The sequence below is a fragment of the Cupressus sempervirens genome, chromosome 1 (assembly GCF_028749045.1).
Source record: "Cupressus sempervirens isolate cs-2001-9-10 chromosome 1, ASM2874904v1, whole genome shotgun sequence".
NCBI lineage: Eukaryota > Viridiplantae > Streptophyta > Pinopsida > Cupressales > Cupressaceae > Cupressus > Cupressus sempervirens.
Window position 1 is genome coordinate 220,546,319 of NC_143118.1, and position 21,823 is coordinate 220,568,141.

Here is a 21,823-nt window from a genome sequence, read left to right on the forward strand (position 1 = left end):
GCACATACTTTCATTTTTGTTACGACTTTTTGGCATTATTGTTAAAAAAGGGGGATAGATATATGATAGATGGGGATAGATATAAGGTGAACTATTTTAATATGGAGTTGTAAAGGAAAGGAGATATAAATTTTGAAAAACATTTTGAAAAGATCATGTTGCTGAGAAGCATAAGTTTAGGGGGAGTACTCAAATTTTCACTAAGTTCAGTTTTGATTGCATGAACAATTTTGAATGCATAAATGAGTTTTTTCCACTAATGCGAAAGGGGGATAATGTTACTCCTATTTTCATTTGAGTGTTTTCATTAGTGTAATCTATGATAAAGAGGAAGGTCAGTTAATGAAAGATGGAGAGGTTGGTGAACCTTAGCACCGAACAATTAAGGACACAAAATGAAGTTGATGAAGGGTGCTCCCCTTAATATCAATAACACATAACCAAAACAAAGAAACAACAACAAATGCAATAACAAAATATGGACTCCTTATTATCGCCACAAATGCGGAATTATGGATTTTCAATTACAATATGCTAACCCAAATGGGCACCTTCATTAAAATAATCTGCAAGATTAAGCTACAAACTACCACCCAAAGTTGTTATAGACCTTTCTTAAATAGGCAATTTTATGCCACTCGGGAAGGTTCTAGATGCTCAAACTTAATACTTATGGCCAACAAACCCTAACAAAACATATAGAGTCAGCCAAATACATCTTTGACATTTATTTTGGAAATTTTAGGTAGCCCAACCTTGAAAGGTCATAACTCTCAAACTGGTTCTATGATTCGCTATTATAACCATTGTTCAAAAACACCATCTCCCAATCTATAGCCTCAAAACTGCATTAACACCCTTCTATCTAGTTTTCAGACCTCATTTGAGCACTCTAAGGCCTCCAACAGTGAGCCTAAAGATTTTCCTGTAAATTTTTCCACCGAAAATCCGCAATAAATTCTCTAATACTTAAGCTGGAGCAATGAGATTTTTATGGTAGGCTAATAACTCTAAAATGAACCTTCCTATAGAAAATGAGAACATTTCGAGCTCGTATGAAAAACTTACTAAAAATAGCAAGTTCCATGAAATAACAACCCCCTAATCTACTGGTCCTTCTTAAAATAGAAAATATTGAAGTAAAAATATTTTTGGGTGATGCAAGATTTCTCTTACACCAATGATGCTTCTGCATTAGACACCCGAGTAATTTGAGAATTGACCTCATCATGTCTTAGGTGTTTAGAGGAAAACCAAGATAGTTAACCTCCTCCCTTGCTAGCCATGATGAATCCTCTATTGGCCTCCTTTTCTATTTGACCAGGCATTCCTCATAAGTTATGTTCCTTGTACTTTTGCCAATATGATTGTCTAGTATCTCCTCAATCTCATTTGTAGTTGTACTAGCTGCTAGAATACTCCATTGGGCTTCAGTAACTTCATCTCCATCACCTCCTTCATAATACTCTATCAAATCTAAAATATTAAATATTGGTGAAATATTCAATTCAGCATCCAACTCCATTCATAAGCATTTTTAGAATCATGCCTTTTCACTATCTTGCATGATCCAAACTTCTTCATCTTCAACTTTTTATATGTACCCACTGGAAAATGCTCCTTTCGCAAATGAACTATGACTTCATCCCCAATCTAAAATTCCTTATACCTCCTTTTGCATCTGCCTTAACCTTGTACTATGTGTTCATCTTTATGATGTAGTTCCTCACCTCCTCATGGATGTTCTTTAAATGTTCAACAAATTCTTCTGCTTCAGCACTACTTATCTCTCCTTTATCCAATAGTCGCAATTCAAAAGCATTTTTGGGACTACTCCCATATATAATTTGGAATGGTGATTTACCAGTACTCCTATTGACATAATTATTATATACAAATTCCACCTGCGGTAAAATCATATCCCATTTTTTTGGCTTGTCTCCAACCAAACATCTCAACAAGTTTCCCAAACTACGATTCACAATTTTTGTTTGTCCATCAATTTGTGGATGATGTGATGAATTGAACTTCAAATATGTCTTCAACTTCTTCCAAAATGTATGCCAAAAATATCCAAAAAATTTGGTATCTTGGTCTAAAATTATACTCTTCGGCAGACCATGTAGTTTTACCACTTCTTTGAAAAACAACTGTACCACATGAACATCATCACTAGTCTTCTTGCAAGGAATAAAGTGTGCCATCTTTGAAAATATGTCAACCACCACAAAAATAGAATCATACCCACACTGTGTCTTCGGTAATCCAAGAACAAAATCCATGCTGACATCCTCCCACGGCTTCTCTAGTATAGGTAATGGCTGATACAACCCTCTATTCTACTTCACTCCTTTCGTCATCTGACATACTTTGCAACTTTGTACAAACTTCTTCATATCTTGCTGCAACTGTGGCCAAAAATAATTCTTAGGAACCAAATCAATGGTATTATCTTTGCCAAAATGTCTAGCAATCATCTACTATGCTTCTCCTTGATTAGATTCTCTCTCATTGAACTTCTGGGAATGCACAATTGGCTTTCTTTGAACAACATACTATCTTGGATCATGAAATCCAACCACTTTGTCCTCTCAAGTGTAACAGGTTCTGTACAAGCCTTCCATGCTTCACCAAAATTAGAATCATCTGGATACAAAGTACTGAGTTCCTTGAACCAAACCACCTCTATCTGCATTTATATCAGCAAGAGTTGTCTTCTACTAAGAGCAACTATAACTTTGTTAAACTTCACACTCCTGTGTTTCAAAACAAATGTATAACTCTATAAAAACTCAACCCACTTCAAATGCCTTTAATTTAATTTTCCTTGACTATTCAAATATTGCAAAGCTTGATAATCAATATACAAAACAAACTCTTTAGGAAGAAGATAATGTCTCCACTTCTTCAATGCTTGAACTATAACATAGAATTCCTAATCATAAACAAAATATTTTCTTTTTGAATCATTCAACTTCTCACTAAAATAAGCAATAGGTCTACCTTCTTGGCTCAAAATAGCTCCTATTGTAGTACCACTAGCATCACAATCTACTTGAAACACCTTGTTAAAATTTGGAAGTGCTAAAATGGGCTACTCAGTAACCTTTTGTTTCAATAGATTAAAACTCTTTATCTTCTCCTATAGTCCACTTAAATTCTTTCCTATCCCCTCTCATTGTTTCAGTCAAAGGTCCACAAATATTGTTGAAACCTCTTATGAACTTTCTGTAAAACTTAGCTAGTCCATAAAAATATCTTACCTCTGTCACACTCCTTGGAGTAGGTCATTCAAGGATAGCCTTTACTTTCTCTAGGTCCATTTTCACACCTTTTGTTGAGACTAAAAATCCCAGGTACATCAACTCCTTTACAAAACTACAATTCTTTGGATTTATTAGTAACTTTTCTTCCCTCAACTTATCAAACACCTTTTAAATATGAATCAAATGCTCCTCCAATGTCTTACTAAAGATTTAAATATCATGTAGGTAAACAATGACAAACTTACCTAGAAACTCCATTAGTATCTCATTCATGAGCCTCATGAAAGTGCTTGGTGCTTTGGTTAGCCCAAAATGCATGACTAACCACTCGTATAGTCCTTCCCTTGTTTTGGAAGCAGTCTTCCATTCATATCCTTCTTTGATGCAAATTTGATGGTACCCACACTTCAGATCTATCTTTGAGAAATTATCAGCCCCACTCAAACAACCCATAATATCATCCATCCTTGGCAATGAGAATCTGTACTTGATTGTGATCTTGTAGATAGTGTGAGAATCTATGCACATCCTCCATTCTCCATTCTTCTTTGGTGCTAATACAACTAGTACAACACATAGACTCAAACTCTCTTGAATCAACCCTTCTGCAATAACTCATGAACTTGTTTGTTCAACTCTCCACTATTTTTTGATATCATTTTGTGCACTGCCTTTTTTGGCAAACTAACTCTTGGAACTAAATCCATCTGGTGACTGATCTTCCTCATTAGGGGTAATCCATTAAGTACATTATCTGACACAATATCAAAAAAAATATCCAACATATTTGCAACTTCTGCAAGTACCCCCTCTACTTCTTCCTTACTATTTTTGGAATTATAGCAAAACACATATGCTCATCCTTCATACCTTTGAGAAACTCTTTTCCATCAACAAAACATATTCTGGCAACACTACATACTTTTTCTTCTTTCTCCTTTAATGACTTCAACTTATGTTTCACTCCATCCTTGGTCAGAGTGTAGGTATTTGCTCGCCCATCGTGTATATAGCATGTCTATCAAACTACCATGACCTACCCAACAACATATGACATATGTCCATAGGTATGATATTACATAGTACCTTATCTTAGTAGCTTCTAATCTTGAACTTCATTGAGCACTGCTCATTGACCATGAGCTTGTGGTTATCTTGCACCCAAGCAGTACAGTATGGGTGTGGGTGTTTTTGCCTCTTCACCTTCATCTTTGTGACCATATTTTCTGATACCAGATTGTTAATGCTTCCACCATCAATGATCACATCACAACACTTATCTTCACATCTGCACCTTGTGTGAAACAAACTCCTTCTTTGATCAGGTTCATTCTCACCACTAAGCAAGACTCTTCTATTAACTAGAACTTCTCCTCTTTCACAATCTTCAGAATGCCATGATTTGACATGTGCAACTTTGGCCTGACCTTCCATTCTTCAATTTGTCCTTCCTTGGCACTCAGAACATTCAAATTCTTTATGCCCTTTTTCTTCGTAGTTAAAACATGTCCCATGGAAGCCTCCTCTTCCAGATCCTTGTCCTTTGCCTCTTCCTCTCTGATATCTATTGTTTTGATCATGGAGATGATTGAAATTATTTCCCCTTTGGTTCTGACTACTACTTCTAGCCTCATCCTTGTTATTTAGATCATCATTATGGCCTCCATAAGATCATCTGCTAGATCTTCCATTACGACCTCTTCCACTATTTTTGTTGTCAAACTTTTTGCTCAATTTCTCCTCAACTTTAAGGGAAAACTAGTATGCCTCTTCAATACTATTCATTCAAACTAGACTTAGCTTTTCCTGAATATTTGGCCTTAACCCATTAAGATAATCAGCCACTTTCTCCTTATCAGCTTCTACATGGTTAGTTCTAATGAGAACTTGGTAGAACTCTTCAATATACTCTTGAATAGATTTCCCTGCTTGCTTCAACCCTTGCATTTTTTTCAACAAATCAAGCTCATAATCCACAAGAATGAATTATTGCTTTAATTTAGCTATCATCCAATCCCATCTAGTGATTTTGTCCTTTCCCTTTCTATTTTGCTCCAACTGAACCTTTTGCCACCAGATTTTTGTGTGTCCCTTCAGTTTTGCCTTTGCAAACTTGACCCTATCATGATCTTCAATATCTTCATTCTCAAAGTACTCCTCTAGTTCATTGATCCAATCGATCAGCTCCTCTGGGTTAAGATTTTCCAAAAATGTGGGAACTTCAAACTTAGGTCTTTTTCCAATCTTGGAGATGGCCTTAAAAAGCCTCTCTTCCTCTAGGTTTAGAATTGCCTCTGCTTCGACATTTTCTTCTACTTCATCCTCATCCTCACTTTCATCTCTTACGTGAAGATTTGTTCCTCTATGCATTTGTTCTTCCAATACTTGCATTTGTCTTTGGAGGGCTCTAAAACCCTCAGGTGTAACACCTATACCTCTTCTGTCACACTCTCTTCATGGTGGCATTTTCATGCTTTTGCTGAAACCCTAGTGCAAACTACCTCACAATGGGTGATCCATTTACATGCTCAGCCCAAACCATGGTCTTGGTGCGAACTACTTCACAATCAGAAATCTATCCACATAGTCTCTAGCTCTGATACCACTTGATGAAGGGTGCTCCCCTTAATACCAATAACACATAACTAAAACAAAGAAGCAACATCAAACGTGAGAACAAAATATGGACTTCTTATTATCCCCATAAATGTGGAATTATGAAATTCTCAATTACAATATGCTAACCCAAATAAGTGCCTTCATTACAGTAATCTGCAAGACTAAGCTACGAACTACCACCTAGAGTTGTTCTAGACAATGTTTAGACCTTTTTTAAATAGGCAATTTTATGCTACCCATGAAGGTTCTAGATTCTCAAACTTAATACCTAAGGCTAACATACCCTAAAAAAAATATAGAGTCGTCTAAATACATCTTTGACATTTATTTTGAAAATTTCGGGTAGCCCAACTTTGGAAGGCCATAACTCTTGAACCGTTGCTCCAATTGGCTATTATAACCACTTTTTGGAAATGCTAGCTCCTGATCTATAGGCTTAGTATTGTGCTAGTGCTCTTCTATCAAGTTTTCAAACTTCATCTGGACACTCTAAGGCCTCCACGGTGAGCCTAAAGATTTTTTTGCAAAATTTTCCACCAAAAATCCATAATAACTTCTTTGATACTTAAGTTGGAGTAATGAGATTTTTATGGTAGGCTAATAAATCTAAAATACTTCCTATAGAAAATGAGAACATTCCGAGCTTGAATACAAAATTTACTAAAAATAGCAAGTTCCTAGAAATTGCAACCCCCCTATCTACTAGTCCTTATTAAAATAGAAAAAAATGAAGTAAACATATTTCTGGGTGATGCAAGATTGATCTTACACTCGGGATGCTCCTGCATTAGAAGTTTAAGTCAGCAAGAAGAATGACTATTGAGCACAATGATAACTGAGCAATATGGTAACCGAGTACAATTATGGCCAAGGATGGATATACTACCAAAGGAAAACAAGTTCATCAAGTAGAATAATTAGTATATACTGAGTGACATAGGAAGCATATGAATATTTAAAAATGCACATAATTATATATCTTTGATTCCTACTGAGCTAGGAAATAATTTACATGGATCAAGGAAAATATTAAGTAAGATTTATTGGGATTGAAACATGACTTTATGGATCCCTAGGGGAAAGCATTGACCAATGAAATAAAAAGGCAAAATGTTCTTGATGATAAGGATGAATATAGATCATTCATTTTTTTGATCATGGATTTCAAAAGTTTCTAAATCCTAATTAGGTCATGTATGAGGGAAGCCAAAGGTTTTTTGTATAAAGATGGATTGATAACAAATTATAGATTGATGAGAGATGAAGTTATGCTGAGAGAATGATAGTTTGACACTATTATAGTAGAATAGAGCTATTGAGAAATGAACAAGGGAAAGGTAGTTGAAATCAATCACTAGAAGGTGATATAAGTAAGGAAGATCATATCTAAAATTAGGCAAAGTGAGTTGCACACTATCACATCATTTACTGTTACTTTATTAGCATTGTAGTAGAAAATCTCTTAATAGAGTGGACCTAATAGTCCTTGTGTAATATCTCCTAACTAAGTGCACACTTGAAGAGTGTTGCTAAATGCTTTGACAAGGTGGATTTTAGCAGATCCTATTGTATTAATCATAATAGAGTAAGCTACTATAAGTGACTCGTTTGTATACCGTAAAAGGCAATCTTACTACTATAGTAATGAAGGGTTTGTGGGTATAATCCCCATCATAGTTTTCCCTCTAACCAAGCATTCTGCATGACCAAATCTAAGTGTCAAATGTGTTGATAGTTGCATCTGATTTTATTACTATTTTTAGTTCTTATATTTGCTTAATTTTATTCATCAAATGTTATTATGACAATGTAAACCAAGTTCTATAGTGTAGAGGAAAAAAGTTAATAACAAATAAAAGTCTCAGGAGATATCAATTCACCCCCCACCCCCACCCCCACACCCTCAACATCTCACATTTCCATAATATTCCAACAACCTTAATTGGTGTTTACTTTCATGAGAATTGACTTCTATTTGATTTTTCCTATCTTAGGTTTCTATGTTATATTTGAAGCTACGATGTTTGTTATTCTTTCTCTTTCAATTTTTTAGCAGTCTTAATTATTTGAATAGTTCACATTTGTACTAGTCCAATAAAGTTTTAAAATAATCTTGGAATAACTACTTCATGACCTTCTATATTATTTAGCATGTTAAATAATTGGTATCACAACTTGATCCCTTGTAAATAGAGGTTAATAGCTTGAGGGAGGTCTAAGATGTTTGAACATATGGAAGAAGAATACTATTTTGTTGAAGGTTGGAAAATCATGATGGATGACATTGAGACAACTAAATTAGAGAATAAAGAGATGAAAGAAAATCTTAAGGAAGAAAATGTTGTATCTTAAAGCCGAGGAATCAAATCTCAAAATCCAAAGAAAAATACAAGGAAGTAAGTAAAAAACTTAAGGAATAAAAAAAATGCGGCGATTCTATAAAAACAACTAAATGACCATAAAAATTTGAAGAAATGCTTAGAGAGAACTTCAAGCAAATAATGGAAGATTGGAAAAAGACTAAAGGAGATTTGAATGATATCTTCAAGAATAAGTCAAATAAAAATAAGAAATTAGAATAGGAATTAAAGAAGTTCATATTTAAAGAAAAGACTTGTGAAAGTAATACTATTTTATATACACTTTTATCCTTATAGAAAAGTCATCGTGACAAGGAAGGACTTTTTTATTATATAGCTCACCTAATTAGACTATGTGGTTAATTCTTTACCCACTTTTATCAACCCATTTTTTGCCCATATTTTTTAGTGGAGCATTAGGGGGTAGCATTCTTGACGTGTAGGGCAACACCTGGAGTTATTTCTCTATTGACTAACACATTCTAACCCTATTTTTGTAAACAACATAATTCTTGTTTTGATTAGGTAAAAATAAGTTTTGAAAGGACCTGAAACCTTGTATATCAAATCAAAAGATATAGCAATATAAGGCCCAAATACACCAGTGTGAGTCACCAAACAAAGATAGGGAATAACCAACAAATTCCCACCACAACAGACATCAATCCTTAACAAAGGAGCTTAAGATTTAGATTTAGATTTAGAACCTCCCTTGTAGGACCACAAATTCTTATCTAGAGGAGGGATGGAGTACTTATATTTCTTTCCTTTTACCAATGTCCATCCATCCTCTAGCTTAGCTGCATCATTTTGCCAATCCCCTGAAGAAACAAAGGAGTCCACATGGCATACCAGAGAAGAAATATCTTCCAACAAGACACTCTCCCTAGGAGAGGCCAATTTGGGTGAACCCAAATCTAAGACATTCTGAACTACAAGTGTAGAGACAACAACAAGTCCAGAGAGAGCAGACTGAAAAGGGCCAACATTTAGGACAACAGGACCAACAGTCTGGGAAGCAGTAACCTCCTCCAAAATAGGCTGATCCAAAATATCAGGAGTAGTATCCCCTAAACCATCAGAAGCAAGAGACCCTTCAACAACTTGCTTCCGAACAGATGAAGATTTAGTAATAGTGTAATGCTTATCAGAAACACCCACCCATTAGGAAGGCATTCGCTTTGATCTTGCCTTTTCAGAAGAACATCGAGCCGCTACATGGCTAGTCATGTGACATTTTCTACATTGGAAGAGAAGACCTTCATAATCCAGGTTCTGAGTCTAGATACCCCATGAAGAACCTAGGCAAATCTTCTTAGGGAGACCCTTAGAGACACCCATCTCAACTAGGATGCGCGCAAATGTCGAATGCATAACATCAGAGGTCGTTGTATCCACAATCTGAAACTCCCCAAGTGCCTCTCCGACAGATTCCAAAATAGAATCTAACCAGAGATGCATGGGAAGATTCAGAAGTCTAACCCAAATAGGGATCTTATTAAAAGATTTTGTAAGTGGGTCAAAATCCTTATGCCAAGGTTTAGCCATCAGGGGGAAACATTCCTCCCAAGAGAAGCTATAATCACACAAGATAGTCCTCCTATCTTCAATATTTTCAAACTTGACAATAAAAAAATCTTTAGCAACAAGGTAAATCTAAGATCTGTAGATAAAATCAGCCTCCAAAACTTGGCAATCCAATCATGAAGGGCAGGAAGGGAGGGCCAGAAACCCCTAAATCGGAAAATAGTAGCATGGGAGTAAAAAAACCTCTGCGGTTTTGAAAATCTCATATATTGTATCAGAATCTAACAAAACCCGAATAGGTTTAGTCACACTCACAAGAGTAGCCTCATGTTGCTTTGAAGATCTTGAAGAATAGCCAGCACAACATAATTCTTGTTAAAATGGCTTAGGCATGGGGTTTTCATGTGAGAATTTGGTAGCTTCTTGTAGTGATATTTAGTTTTAAGGGATTGTAGATTGTAATTAGGTTGTTTTATTGGATAATAATATTGGAATATTAGTTCAGTGGATATAGCCCAAGATTGAGTGAACCATGTTAGATCTTTCCGTCTTCTTGTTCTATTTTTGTGCATTTTATTCCTCTTTATTTTTTATATTTGTATGTTACTATTAGATATCTATCTTTCAAACCCTATTAGGATTAGGATTCAATGGTGAATGTTAAGATCTAAAGAACAAAGGCAAAGGAAGGGAATTTAAAGAAAAAACAAAAGTTTGAGGTAGCAAGCAATGTCATAAATTAGAGAAAATCTATAAGAATGCCTCATGTCAAGAAACCAAATGCTCAAAGGTACTTATCTTTTAAAAGTTATTGTTGTCTATGCAATTATTTTGGTCAATAGTTTCTTGAATGTAAGATCAAGAAGGCACATAATGTTCAATACTTAGTTATCATAAGCTTTCTCATAAGAAAATCAATGTAGAAGTCAAGTATCTAATCTAGTTTATAGAAAAAACATTTTGTATTTGATGCATGATTAGGAAACTAACTATGAAGGGATTTGATGTAATTATGGTTCTATGAGTGAATAATAAGTAGAAAAGCATAAAAAGAAATAACATGTTCAAAGGATTATTGTATATCAAAGAGAAGACTTACATATACAATTATAGAAGAATGTATTTGGAGTATACAAGGAGAATATCCATAGCTAGATATGCTACTAATAGTGGTTTCCATGCTACTAGCTTAAACTATTTTGTGCATATGCAGATGTAATTATACATGTTCTTATTTTTTTTTTAAAGATTATTTTTGTAATAAATCTTTATTATCAAGGAAGGTAGTCCAACCAGCAATATAGAAACTGACATTGACACCCTTGTAAAAATCACCTTAACTAGTGTTTACTTTCATGAGAATTAGCTTCTATGTGGTTTTTCCCATCTATGGTTTCCATGTTATTTATGGTGTGTTGTTTTTTTTTTTTCTTTCTCTTTCAAGTTTTAACCAGTGTCAATTCTTTGAATGTTTCATGTTTATACTGGTTCAATAAATGTTTTACATTTTTTTTTTGGAATAACTAATTTAGCCTTCCCCCCATTATTCATCTTGTTCAATTTTTCATCAATGCTTGGTCCTTTACATATAGAGCTTAAATGCTTGAGAAATATATATAATGATTGAATAAATTGAAGGATAATACTATTTTGATGAACACTGAAAAATCATGACATATAACATGAAAACCCTAAATTGAATGATGGGGAGATTTGGGTGGAGCTTGGTCACTCGACAAATTTTTCAAGGCCATGTTCTCTTGGCTATCCAAAACAAAAAAACACTATCCACATACCAATAAAAATAGGAATCAAAGCATTATATCTTTAATTTACCAAGCCAAATGGTTAGGTGGCATATAATAAACTAGTACAAAAGAGCTACTTTTTCTTTTTCTTTTTCCCCTCTATAGAAATTTAATGTAAAAGTAAGGCTTAAATTTAATGTAAATCCAAAGTACCAAATGTTGTACATGAAAATTAATCTATGGAATGGTAGTGGTTCACCTAAAAATAACTCTCAATATGTGGCTTCCTCTATTGTACATCTTTGTCCATTGAAGCTGGTTCTATTTATTGAGTTGTGTTGATCACTAATTCATCATCTCATAGAGCCATCTCTAAAAAAGATTTGACAAAATTAGAATGAGCATCAAATTAAATATCAAGATGCTTTTATTTATATTGGTCTTTGAGATGCAAATTATAGGTATATGCACCTAGAAATGTCTCTCGTCATTAGCCACAAAACCATCATAGGTGACATGTGGTAAGTAAATGTTTTGGAGGTAATCCATTAGAAATCACATAGGAAAATAAACATGCATGGTAAAAAGGATTGTCTACTCTTGGAATCTCCTCCACATCCATGAACAATTCCTCCTCTACTTAATCAATTTTTAATTTTATTTGAATCTATTAGAAATTATTTTTATTTTTATCGAATATTGAACTCCTAGAATTTCTAATTGAATAAACTTAATTTTTATTAGATTATCATAAACAATGATAAATTGAAAATTCTCCCTAGAGGAGAGGTGAAGGGAGATTTCAAATAAAAAAATTAAAACCTTATTTGATATCAGTTGCAACCACATCTATAGAAATAAACAAGAAAAAAAATGAAAAACAAAAAACAAGTTTGCCAAATTTCAATTCATATTGCACTACCATTAAGTTGACTTTGCTTCACTCACATTGACATTGCAACCCTTGAAAATGGCTTATGGATGGCAGAACTATAAGTTTCCAAGAAGAAGATTAAACAATGGAGATCTATTAAGGGATATGTAATCCAAATTAATTTGGCTAGATAGTCAAGAGATGAAGGGTGGGGGATAACGGGGCATTATTAAATTTAAATTTAAAATTTGTGGATAGAGATCAATTACAAGAATGGGTGGATTTGAATCTTGGGTGGTATTTGGAGAATCTTAATGAATTTTATTCATTTGGATTATGTAGAAAGAGACATCAAATAGGAGCTAAACCTTAACAAAGTGTGTTATGGCCTATGATAAATAGATTAGGCCTTGGGGTGAGTACACATAACTAGGATAGAATCAAAAACTAGTAGTGAAGTAATCAAATTTAGGAAGTAATTAAGACTTGAGTCATTCTTAGGTATATAAAAGTATCATGTATTATTGTATTAACTTCCTTTATACCTTCTAATTTAAAGTACTATATATGACAAACTTTAACCCCCAGTCCTACACTTTCAAATCCTTGTAAATGGAAGAACTTTGGGCCTACTCCATATTTAAGTACCTACCTTAGTCAAATCAATTTTTCACCTCGACAATAATATGTGGCATATGTTTCTAGGGGTGTATAGCCCTAACAAAGTGATTTTTTTAGCAATGAAAGTTGGTATGCGTGGAGTAGATGAAAAACTTATGTAGCTAAAAATAGATTCTAGATGCATATGGTGAGTATATGTAGATAGAGAGGTATATGTTAAGTATTGAATTTTTTAATTATTAACTTATGGCTGCAAGACCTTCCACCGCCTACTTTGTTCCATGCACATTGCTCTTGATCCCTCCTTTCCCCTGGTTAGGCTCTCTTACCATAGCTTTCTTCATTGGAAGAAGTGTCTCTTCTACCTTAAACAATGCAGATCTCTCAACTCCTCACTTAAAGTTTCCTCAAAACACTTTTGGTGCATGCTCTTTCCTCGCCCTCTTGCTCTTCCCGCAGACCTTGACTTTGGGTCCCTCCTTTCACTCATCATCACCCTGTATGAAATCCCTAACCAGGCCCCTCTTTGCTTCACTCCCCCCCTCCATTACCACATCTTTACCATCTCTACCATCTCCAAGGCCATTAGAACCATGAGTTGTAGTAAGGCTATTGATGAGGAGGGTTTTCAGGGGGGAACAGTTCAAGATGGGGAGCTCAGTTCTTGGATCGTCTCTTTCGGTTCTTTTCAACAAAGTGGTTTGCATTGGTTTTTTGCCTTCTTGGTCTCACCATATTATCCACCCAATCCATAAGGCTGGTCCGATGTCTGATCCAGGCAAACTACAAGACTATTATGATTAGGCATTACCTTTGCCAAACTCTATGCCACAATACTACATATCGCTCTCACAAAACAACTAGACATATTAGGTTGCAAGGCTAGAGGTCAGGTAAGTTTCAGAGGAAATTTCTAGACTACTAACCATATTCCCACCCTTAGGGTCATTATTGAGGAGGCTTGACACCACTCGGAGAAAGTTTATTGCTACGTTGTTGACTTTTGCAAAGCTTTTGATTCAGTCCCCCGAGCAGCACTATTTCAGCAACTCAAATATATTGGGGTTTTCGAGATTTTTCTCGTTACCATCATGAGACTTTATGAGAGTGTTGTTGGACGTCTTAGGACTCCACAAGGTTATCTGACTTCATCCAAAGTTCTATCGGTGTTAAGCAAGGTTGCCCTCTTTCCCCTACACTTTTCAACATCTACATTGATGAGCTTGAGACTTTCCTGAGGGATTTTTCACATCCTGAGGATGGGTGCTACCTTCATGAGGTTTAGGTGTCCATCCTTCTCTTTGTGGATGACGTGGCACTCTTGTCCTCCTCACCTGGTGGGCTACAATAGCTTTTGTATGGGTTTTCCTCCTTTTGTGATTCTTGACAATTGGTGGTCAACTTAGGTAAGAACCAAGTTATTGTTTTCAATAGCTCAAAAACCTCTGATTGCTGATTCATTTTCAAGGGGGCTGAGATCGAGAGGACCTCTAGTTACACCTATTTATTTTTTTTTTTTTTTAGGACCGTGTTCCAGTTTGAGACCTACCATGACACCGTGAGTTAATAAGGGGCTAGGTTCATTGGCCTTGCTCGAGTGATAGTGCTTCAGACACCACTTCTAGGACACTATGTCTAAGATGTCTATCTTAGAATCCTTGGTTAGAACTACTATCCTTTATGGTTCAACCATCTGGGGGCCCTCCCTCTTGACCACCAATTAGGCTTCAGTGGAGAGAGTCCAAACTCTCCTTTTTCGATGCCTCATCTGTTGTCAGCCGACTACTCCTACCAGTATTATCTTAGCCGAGTTCGATGCTCATCCCTTTAGACTCTACATGATATTTGATCTAGTTTGGTTACTTCCCATACTTAGGGGTTTTGCGAACTCTGTTGATGAAAAATATCATTTTTCTTACCTAGCTTATTGTTCCTCAGCTTTGATTGTTGCCTCAAATCCAACTAGTCATGCTCGTTGCTAGTATGCTCAGGTTTCTAGGCTCCTCGGCACTATTGGTATTGATATTGATCACCTTCCCCCTTTTCAGTATTTGTTGGACGCGCCTGCTCATCTCCTTCCCTCTCAGTCAAAGTTGAATGAGATTACCAAGATGGACATCTACAAGAGGTATATCTAAAGGCTTGGGTCGAACCTCCGGGGGGTCTCCGTGCTTGTATGGCCTTCTATGCAGAGCACTTTATTGACATACAAGCTGGTATCATTGTTCATCCTTACTACTATTCTCAACAATGGCCCCATGCCTTACCTATACAATTGGTTCTTTTAGAGCAGGTTCTCACCAGCTCCGAAATTAGACAGATCATTTGACCAACAGAGTTGAAAGATTTTGTCAATGTTGTGACATGGATGCGGTCAAGAACAAGATACATTTTATATTCTATTGTCCCATATACTATGGGATTAGAGGTACGTTCCATTATTTATTCAGAGAGTGTAGGTCATTGTCCTCCTTTTTCAGTTATAATTAGGACAATTTATATATGAGGATCAAAATGGTCCTAATTATATCAATAAAAGCAACTTCTATAAAAAGTGCCATACTTTTGGAGATTATCAAGTTTTCTAGACATGTCCACTAGCTTATGAAACTTTTTAAGGATGATCATGGAACTAAAAAAGCACAAAGATGTATTAAGTGGCCCTTGAAATATTGGTAAATTTAATGGAACACAAAAAACCCTCCAAGAAAGTCTGTAATGGGACAAAATTAGAGCATGACCTATGCAAATTTGGTGGAACAAAGATCACTTGACCCATAACACAAAGCTTTAAGAAGTGATTAATCATACAACTAAAGTACATAATACCAATAGATAGTGATAAGTTCAACATGTGTCCTCCCCAAAACCAAAAGGAACAAAAACTTAGCACCCTCAATGAAAAACACATTGAATCATTTTTATTTACAATTATAGTGGTGAAATTGTCATACCAATGTCAAATTTCATTTAGTTTTATGCATATTTCAATGAGATCTCTTAATAAAATTGCTTATTAACAAGTGAGACTCTATTATGCTATGTTCAACTTATGGCTCAATCTTGATCCATTTGTATTTCCTCTCACTTACACATTCTCATATATTAAAATAAAACTATATATTACACCCCTTTCCATGCATTTGTCTCTAGATCCAACATTTTAGGATTTGTTTTTCCCTAAAGTTCATTTTCATGTTAGATTCAATCCAAAAGAAAGACACAAACTTAGTTCTCAAAATTCCTTACTCAAAAATATGACCATGTCCTAACATTTAAAGGAATTCAATATGCACTTATTATCATTAAGGAATAACCAATAATCAAGAGAACAAGGGCTACAAAATCTAAAGCATGTTTTGATGTCCACGCAAGAGTAAAAATAACGATCAAATTTTTACATCATTTGCCCACTTGTGCACATTATCTTTAACATTTGATCAATATTGTAAAATAGTTGATATAAATATTTGACATGAGAAACACTCACTCTAATAAGTCATCATATGGTGTATACAAGTAAATGCAAGAATGATCCTAATTAGACATTTATTTATTATCTATTAATAAAAAAATTACAACCCAACTATCTCATAATTTTTAATTTGATTAATAAATAACAATAAATAGTAAGTTAGATAATAATTTCACAAAAGTAGTCCTCTAAAAGAACGCTTACAATTTTTACAAACTTTTTTTTAACTTTCCATGTACAATAACCACCCTCAAATGTTAGGTGGCAAACATTTGGATAGTACCAATGCTAACATTTGATCAATATTGTAAAATAGTTGATCTAAAGATTTGACATGAGAAACACTCACTCTAATAAGTCATCATATGGTGTATACAAGTAAATGCAAGAATGATCCTAATTAGACATTTATTTATTATCTATTAATAAAAAAATTACAACCCAACTATCTTATAATTTTTAATTTGATTAATAAATAACAATAAATACTAAGTTAGATAATAATTTCACAAAAGTAGTCCTCTAAAAGAATGCTTACAATTTTTACAAACTTTTTTTTAACTTTCCATGTACAATAACCACCCTCAAATACTAGGTGGCAAACATTTGGATAGTACCAATGCCTTTCTAAAGTTATTTAAAATTAGCTCAAGCCAAAAAAAAACTTAAAAACATTTATTTTCCCAAAAAGATAATTTGTCAATTCAAGCCAAAAGGGAGATTCAACAGCCACCCAATAAAGTGATGATAACTTTATAAAATGATCCCAATATAAAATGAGCTGGGCCCCTTTAAGGGTTGGTAGACAAAGTGACAGCTCGCTTAAACAGTATTCACGAGAGAGATATTGTTGATTTCATATAATTATTTAACAAATCTGATTTGATCTACCAGTCTCTAGTAGCATGTAACCATCAACTTGGTTCACTGCTCAAATGATTTAATTGCCGCTGTCGATAAGTCAACTTTTACATGGTACGACAAATTTGACCACTTTTCAACAGCTTTTAATGTGAATAAGGAGAGGAAAGATTCCCTCGTATATTTTGTTTCATGTGTGCGTTGTCCCTATTAAACAATCAGCACATCACACCTAACTCAAATTCACATGCTACTAATCCAGCAGACATCGACACCAGAAAAATAACTTTCGCCGCTACAGAATGGACAAGTTCACATGAGATCATAATGACATTAAAATTCCCAAATGAAAAACCTTAACATACGTATGGATGGAGTTAAGAGACCTTAACTTTCCGAGGCATTTAAGGCCTAAAATTTAACATACTGTGATAAACTCTAAATCTAGTAGATGCTTAAGCATATCAAACTTCTCCTCTTTGAGCTTTCTATTATCTTGACGATGGATCACAGTGTGATCTGAAATGTCGAGGCAAATATACACGTACAATTGAATCCAAAAACTCTACAAACAACTAATAGATGCTGCCATCTATAACAGTCTTGATAAATTACTTGCATGACTGGGAAAGAAATTTTGCTACAGACTAGACTCTTCCTCCTCCAGTATTATTATTGTTTATTGGGACCTTGTAACTGGGCTTATACTCCCACAAACATTTAGGCATACAGCAAGAGTATGAAATGCTAATTTTGTTTGTCCCAACACTCGATCAAGAATTTAACAGAGAGTCTACCTAAGAGAGCTATTCTAAATTGCTAAAATATTTACAACTTGCTTTGTCTGAATGCTTCATGAGGTAAAACGCTCCTTGTATCTCCTAAAAAGGTCTTCGGTCTGAGCGTTTCGGAAGGCGCTACAACCAACCAGATATACCCATATGAGAGCTACAAGTGCCACAATTAGAATGATGTTTATCTTTTTCCATTCTCTTTTAATATTTCCCAGAACCCCAGCTTTGCAAGAGTTGCAGTTATAGCACAGCTGTAGTTGGTCATTGCTCCACAGCATACAATCAACATCAGCATTTTGGTTGGTTGGACTTACCCAAAATGTTGGATTCACAAAAGTGTAACCACAGAATGTTGGAGGTTTGCAGCATCCTGACTACAAAAAGGGAGAACAAAACTTTAAAGAGTACCCAATTGTATTAGCACATATTCAGAAAAGTAGTTTATCCATCCAAAAAAGCCAATTGTACCCAATTGTATAAACACGCAATAGTTAAAATTTAAAATTTGTAATAATATCAGAGAAAAGCAGTGGAAACTGAACTTGCAAGTTGCAAACAAAATATAAACGGATACATAAAAGAAGAGGAGGAGGACAACTTTACCTCTTCAGAAAAGGGTAGGTGTAACTTGGATAGTCTGTTTTCGCCCCAATAGCCACATTTCCCCAAATGTATATTTTTGACCCAATTCCCTCATTTCCAACAAGCTCTTGTTTTCCAATTATGTTTTTGCCTTGCAGGGAACAAACAGTCTTTGCCCAATAGTAGACTAACCAGAACTAACTTTTGTTCATTAGGATCATGGTTGATGAATAAGCAAAGATGGATGTGCTAGTCCAGACATTGCCAAGAGGGGGAATGGTTCTAAAGGATATATTTAGAAAATAGAAAATTCTGAAAATTACAATAAAAAGCCAATAGCATTCTTAGGTCATCTGAAAAAGGAAAATAAAATGCTTGATCATACAGAATTCATAATCAATGGCTTAAAATCTTGTTAGGATACGAGCAGAGGGAAGAAACAGAAATAATTTAACTGAATGATAAATTGCCTGGCTTTCAGTGTTAAAAGCATAACCTCCCTTTCCCAAGCAAGGAAGAATATACAAATGATAGAAAAATGCAACGATGATTAATATAGAAGATAAACAACGAATCTCCCAAGAGTGTAGTTGCCTTGTCATAACCTGCAGAACTTGCAGAGTGAAAATGCAAGGCATTCCAAGTCCAGAGTCTCCACTCATATTGATGTTGAAATATAAGAGAACTTGTGAATCTCTGTACGTTAATGAAAACCCACTTTTTGCAAGATAACACTGAGCATAAGCTTGCTAGAAGCACAAAAAAAAATAAAAAATAGAAGAAGAATACTTAAGTCCACAGATATCTAAAGAGTGATCAATGGAACTTGTACATACAGAGAGTATACAAGCCAGATATTACAGGTCCAAACGGGCAACTGTAGAGAAATGGTAGAGCTTTTTAAATCTATGTAAAAGAAAGAAACCCCACTTCTCCCAATATAATTCTGGACATCAGCTTTGTTATAGACAAGGAAACAAACAATACCCATGCGCACTGATATCCAAAAGCAATCAATGGAACTTGTAAACACAGCACATAAACATAATCAAATGTCCTCAGGCATCTCGAAGACCAATGAAAAAATATAAAAATATAATAAAAGAAGAGAAGATGTGACAGATACAACTGCACAAATGGAAATGTCCAGTACTCCCCTCAAGATCTATAACAAGAGCTTAACCACCTCTTGTGTACTATAAGTTGAGTGGTAGTATGGGACATTGGCAGATTGGTCTTTTGGTGCAATGGAAACCCTATTTTAACAAGTGTCAGAGTTGCGCACAGGTTCAAATCAGACCCTCAGGTAATGTTGAGTGGGAGATTGTTGACAAAATGTTCAGCGCTCCACTCGAGATTCATGACAAGGACTTAACCACCTCCTATGTACTGTAAATTGAGTGAGTGGGATTGACCTGCCCTTCATCACTGCATCCTCCAAAGTAAAAATAGCAAATATATGTTGGCACAGACAAACTCAGAATCAGAGACTGACTATACAATCTTTTGCAGCTCTCAATGGCCCAGATATTGTAAACAGATGACCCCCTGAAGACAATCCTATTAAAAAAATTGACGATCCCAACAATCACTATTGCCATAACCGTCAAAAATGAAGCAAGCATATGTGTTGGTCCCAAGAGCTTGACGCATGAAAAAGATCTACTAGGTTCTCTAAGGTTAAATTATAATATTCCTGTAAACTTTAATGGAGCATCTAACCCAAATAGCAAAAATGCGAGGAGCTTCAAAGCAAATTTACATCCACCATAAGTATACACAGTTTCGGAGTAGAAATTATTATGATTTCACTCGTTTTTTTTGTTTAATGAGGTTTGTTTAATGAAGTAAGTAAGCATTCTTAATCGGTATAGAAAGCCAAGGTTTATGTCTGCTTCGTGCACCGTGCCCTCCTTTGAACCCATTTCTTTGAACTCAAATTTTAAAATTAAGTAAAAACTAAAAACCCAATTTTTCTCTCGGACCAAGATTTCCATATCAAGTAAAAACACAAACCCTAACTCTTCCCTCTCACCAAAACTCTCAGACGAATGAGATGGGTCTGTCTCCGAAACATATCCAGTCCAAGTTATTTCGGAAAAGCATGGTTAACCATTTACGAATTGGTCCAATATAAGTTACCCATTTCGGATGTAAAACCAACAATTTGAAACATACACATAAAGAAGACGAAAAAAATAACAGTAAACCCCAAATTACCTCTAGCGGAGTAAGGTGAGCATTGAAGAAATCTTGGGCACTCAGGTACCTCTGATTCAGCTTTTGGCACTGGTCTGAAGAGCTTAAACACCTTTCAATCTGATTCCAGTGGCTATTCTTCTCAACGTAATTTCTCAACCATCCCGAGAAATCACTGATCTGGTATTCCTTATAATTTCTACCGGGAACAGTGTGCCCGCCTCCCTTGTTGGTAACTATGAAGGCAAATATCACGAATGCCAAGAGAAGAACAATGAAGATAAGCATGAAAATTAGATATATCACTAGCAGATACTGGACTCTCCAGAAGGCACCCACAAAGCCTGCAAAAGAGATTAAGAGTAGAATTGTTCCGACCACTATGAGTGGCCAACGGAGAACTCTCACACACTCTGCATCCTCTCTAGTAGCCAGCCAGATGCCCGTTCCTATAATTGGCAATGATAATATCATTGCTACAAAATTCAGTGCTCCTGTGATGTTGTTGCTCACTGCCATTTTTGTGGATATGAAGGGAAGTTATGAGAACTGTATCTGAATTTATGCTGGGATGTAAGGTTACTCGTCCTGACAAATATAATTGCAAGGAACATGGTTAATTGGAGAGCTTGTCGGCCTCTTTCATTTTACTATTTTTGTCTACTTAGTCCTCCTGTAATGAAAGCATTGCGGACTTATATGGTAGATTGTTTGAAAACAAAAATTTGAGATATTTATTTTAAATATTACATGTGGGCTGATGTCCTTATCTTTCTAGGAGTTTCCTTTAAATCAAATTGGGTAAGGATAATTTTGGAGGATTAAATATGTATGCGATGCTGAGTAAGTTTACAAAGAACTGTTTTTACAAAGAACTGTTTTTAAAGAATAAGAGAC

At 35.2% G+C, this 21,823-nt stretch overlaps 1 protein-coding gene across 1 annotated transcript; it reads right to left on the bottom strand.

The window, feature by feature from the left end:
* Nucleotides 1-17,813: 17,813 nt before the first annotated feature.
* Nucleotides 17,814-21,592, bottom strand: LOC149576945 (protein TORNADO 2-like). Its single transcript, XM_089821108.1, has 2 exons — nt 20,948-21,592; nt 17,814-18,519 (listed from the first exon to the last, which is right to left on the bottom strand). The coding sequence occupies exons 1-2, from the start codon at nt 21,443-21,445 to the stop codon at nt 18,205-18,207; spliced, it is 813 nt and encodes a 270-aa protein (XP_089677234.1). The 5' UTR covers nt 21,446-21,592; the 3' UTR covers nt 17,814-18,204.
* Between the last annotated feature and the right edge of the window lie 231 nt (nt 21,593-21,823).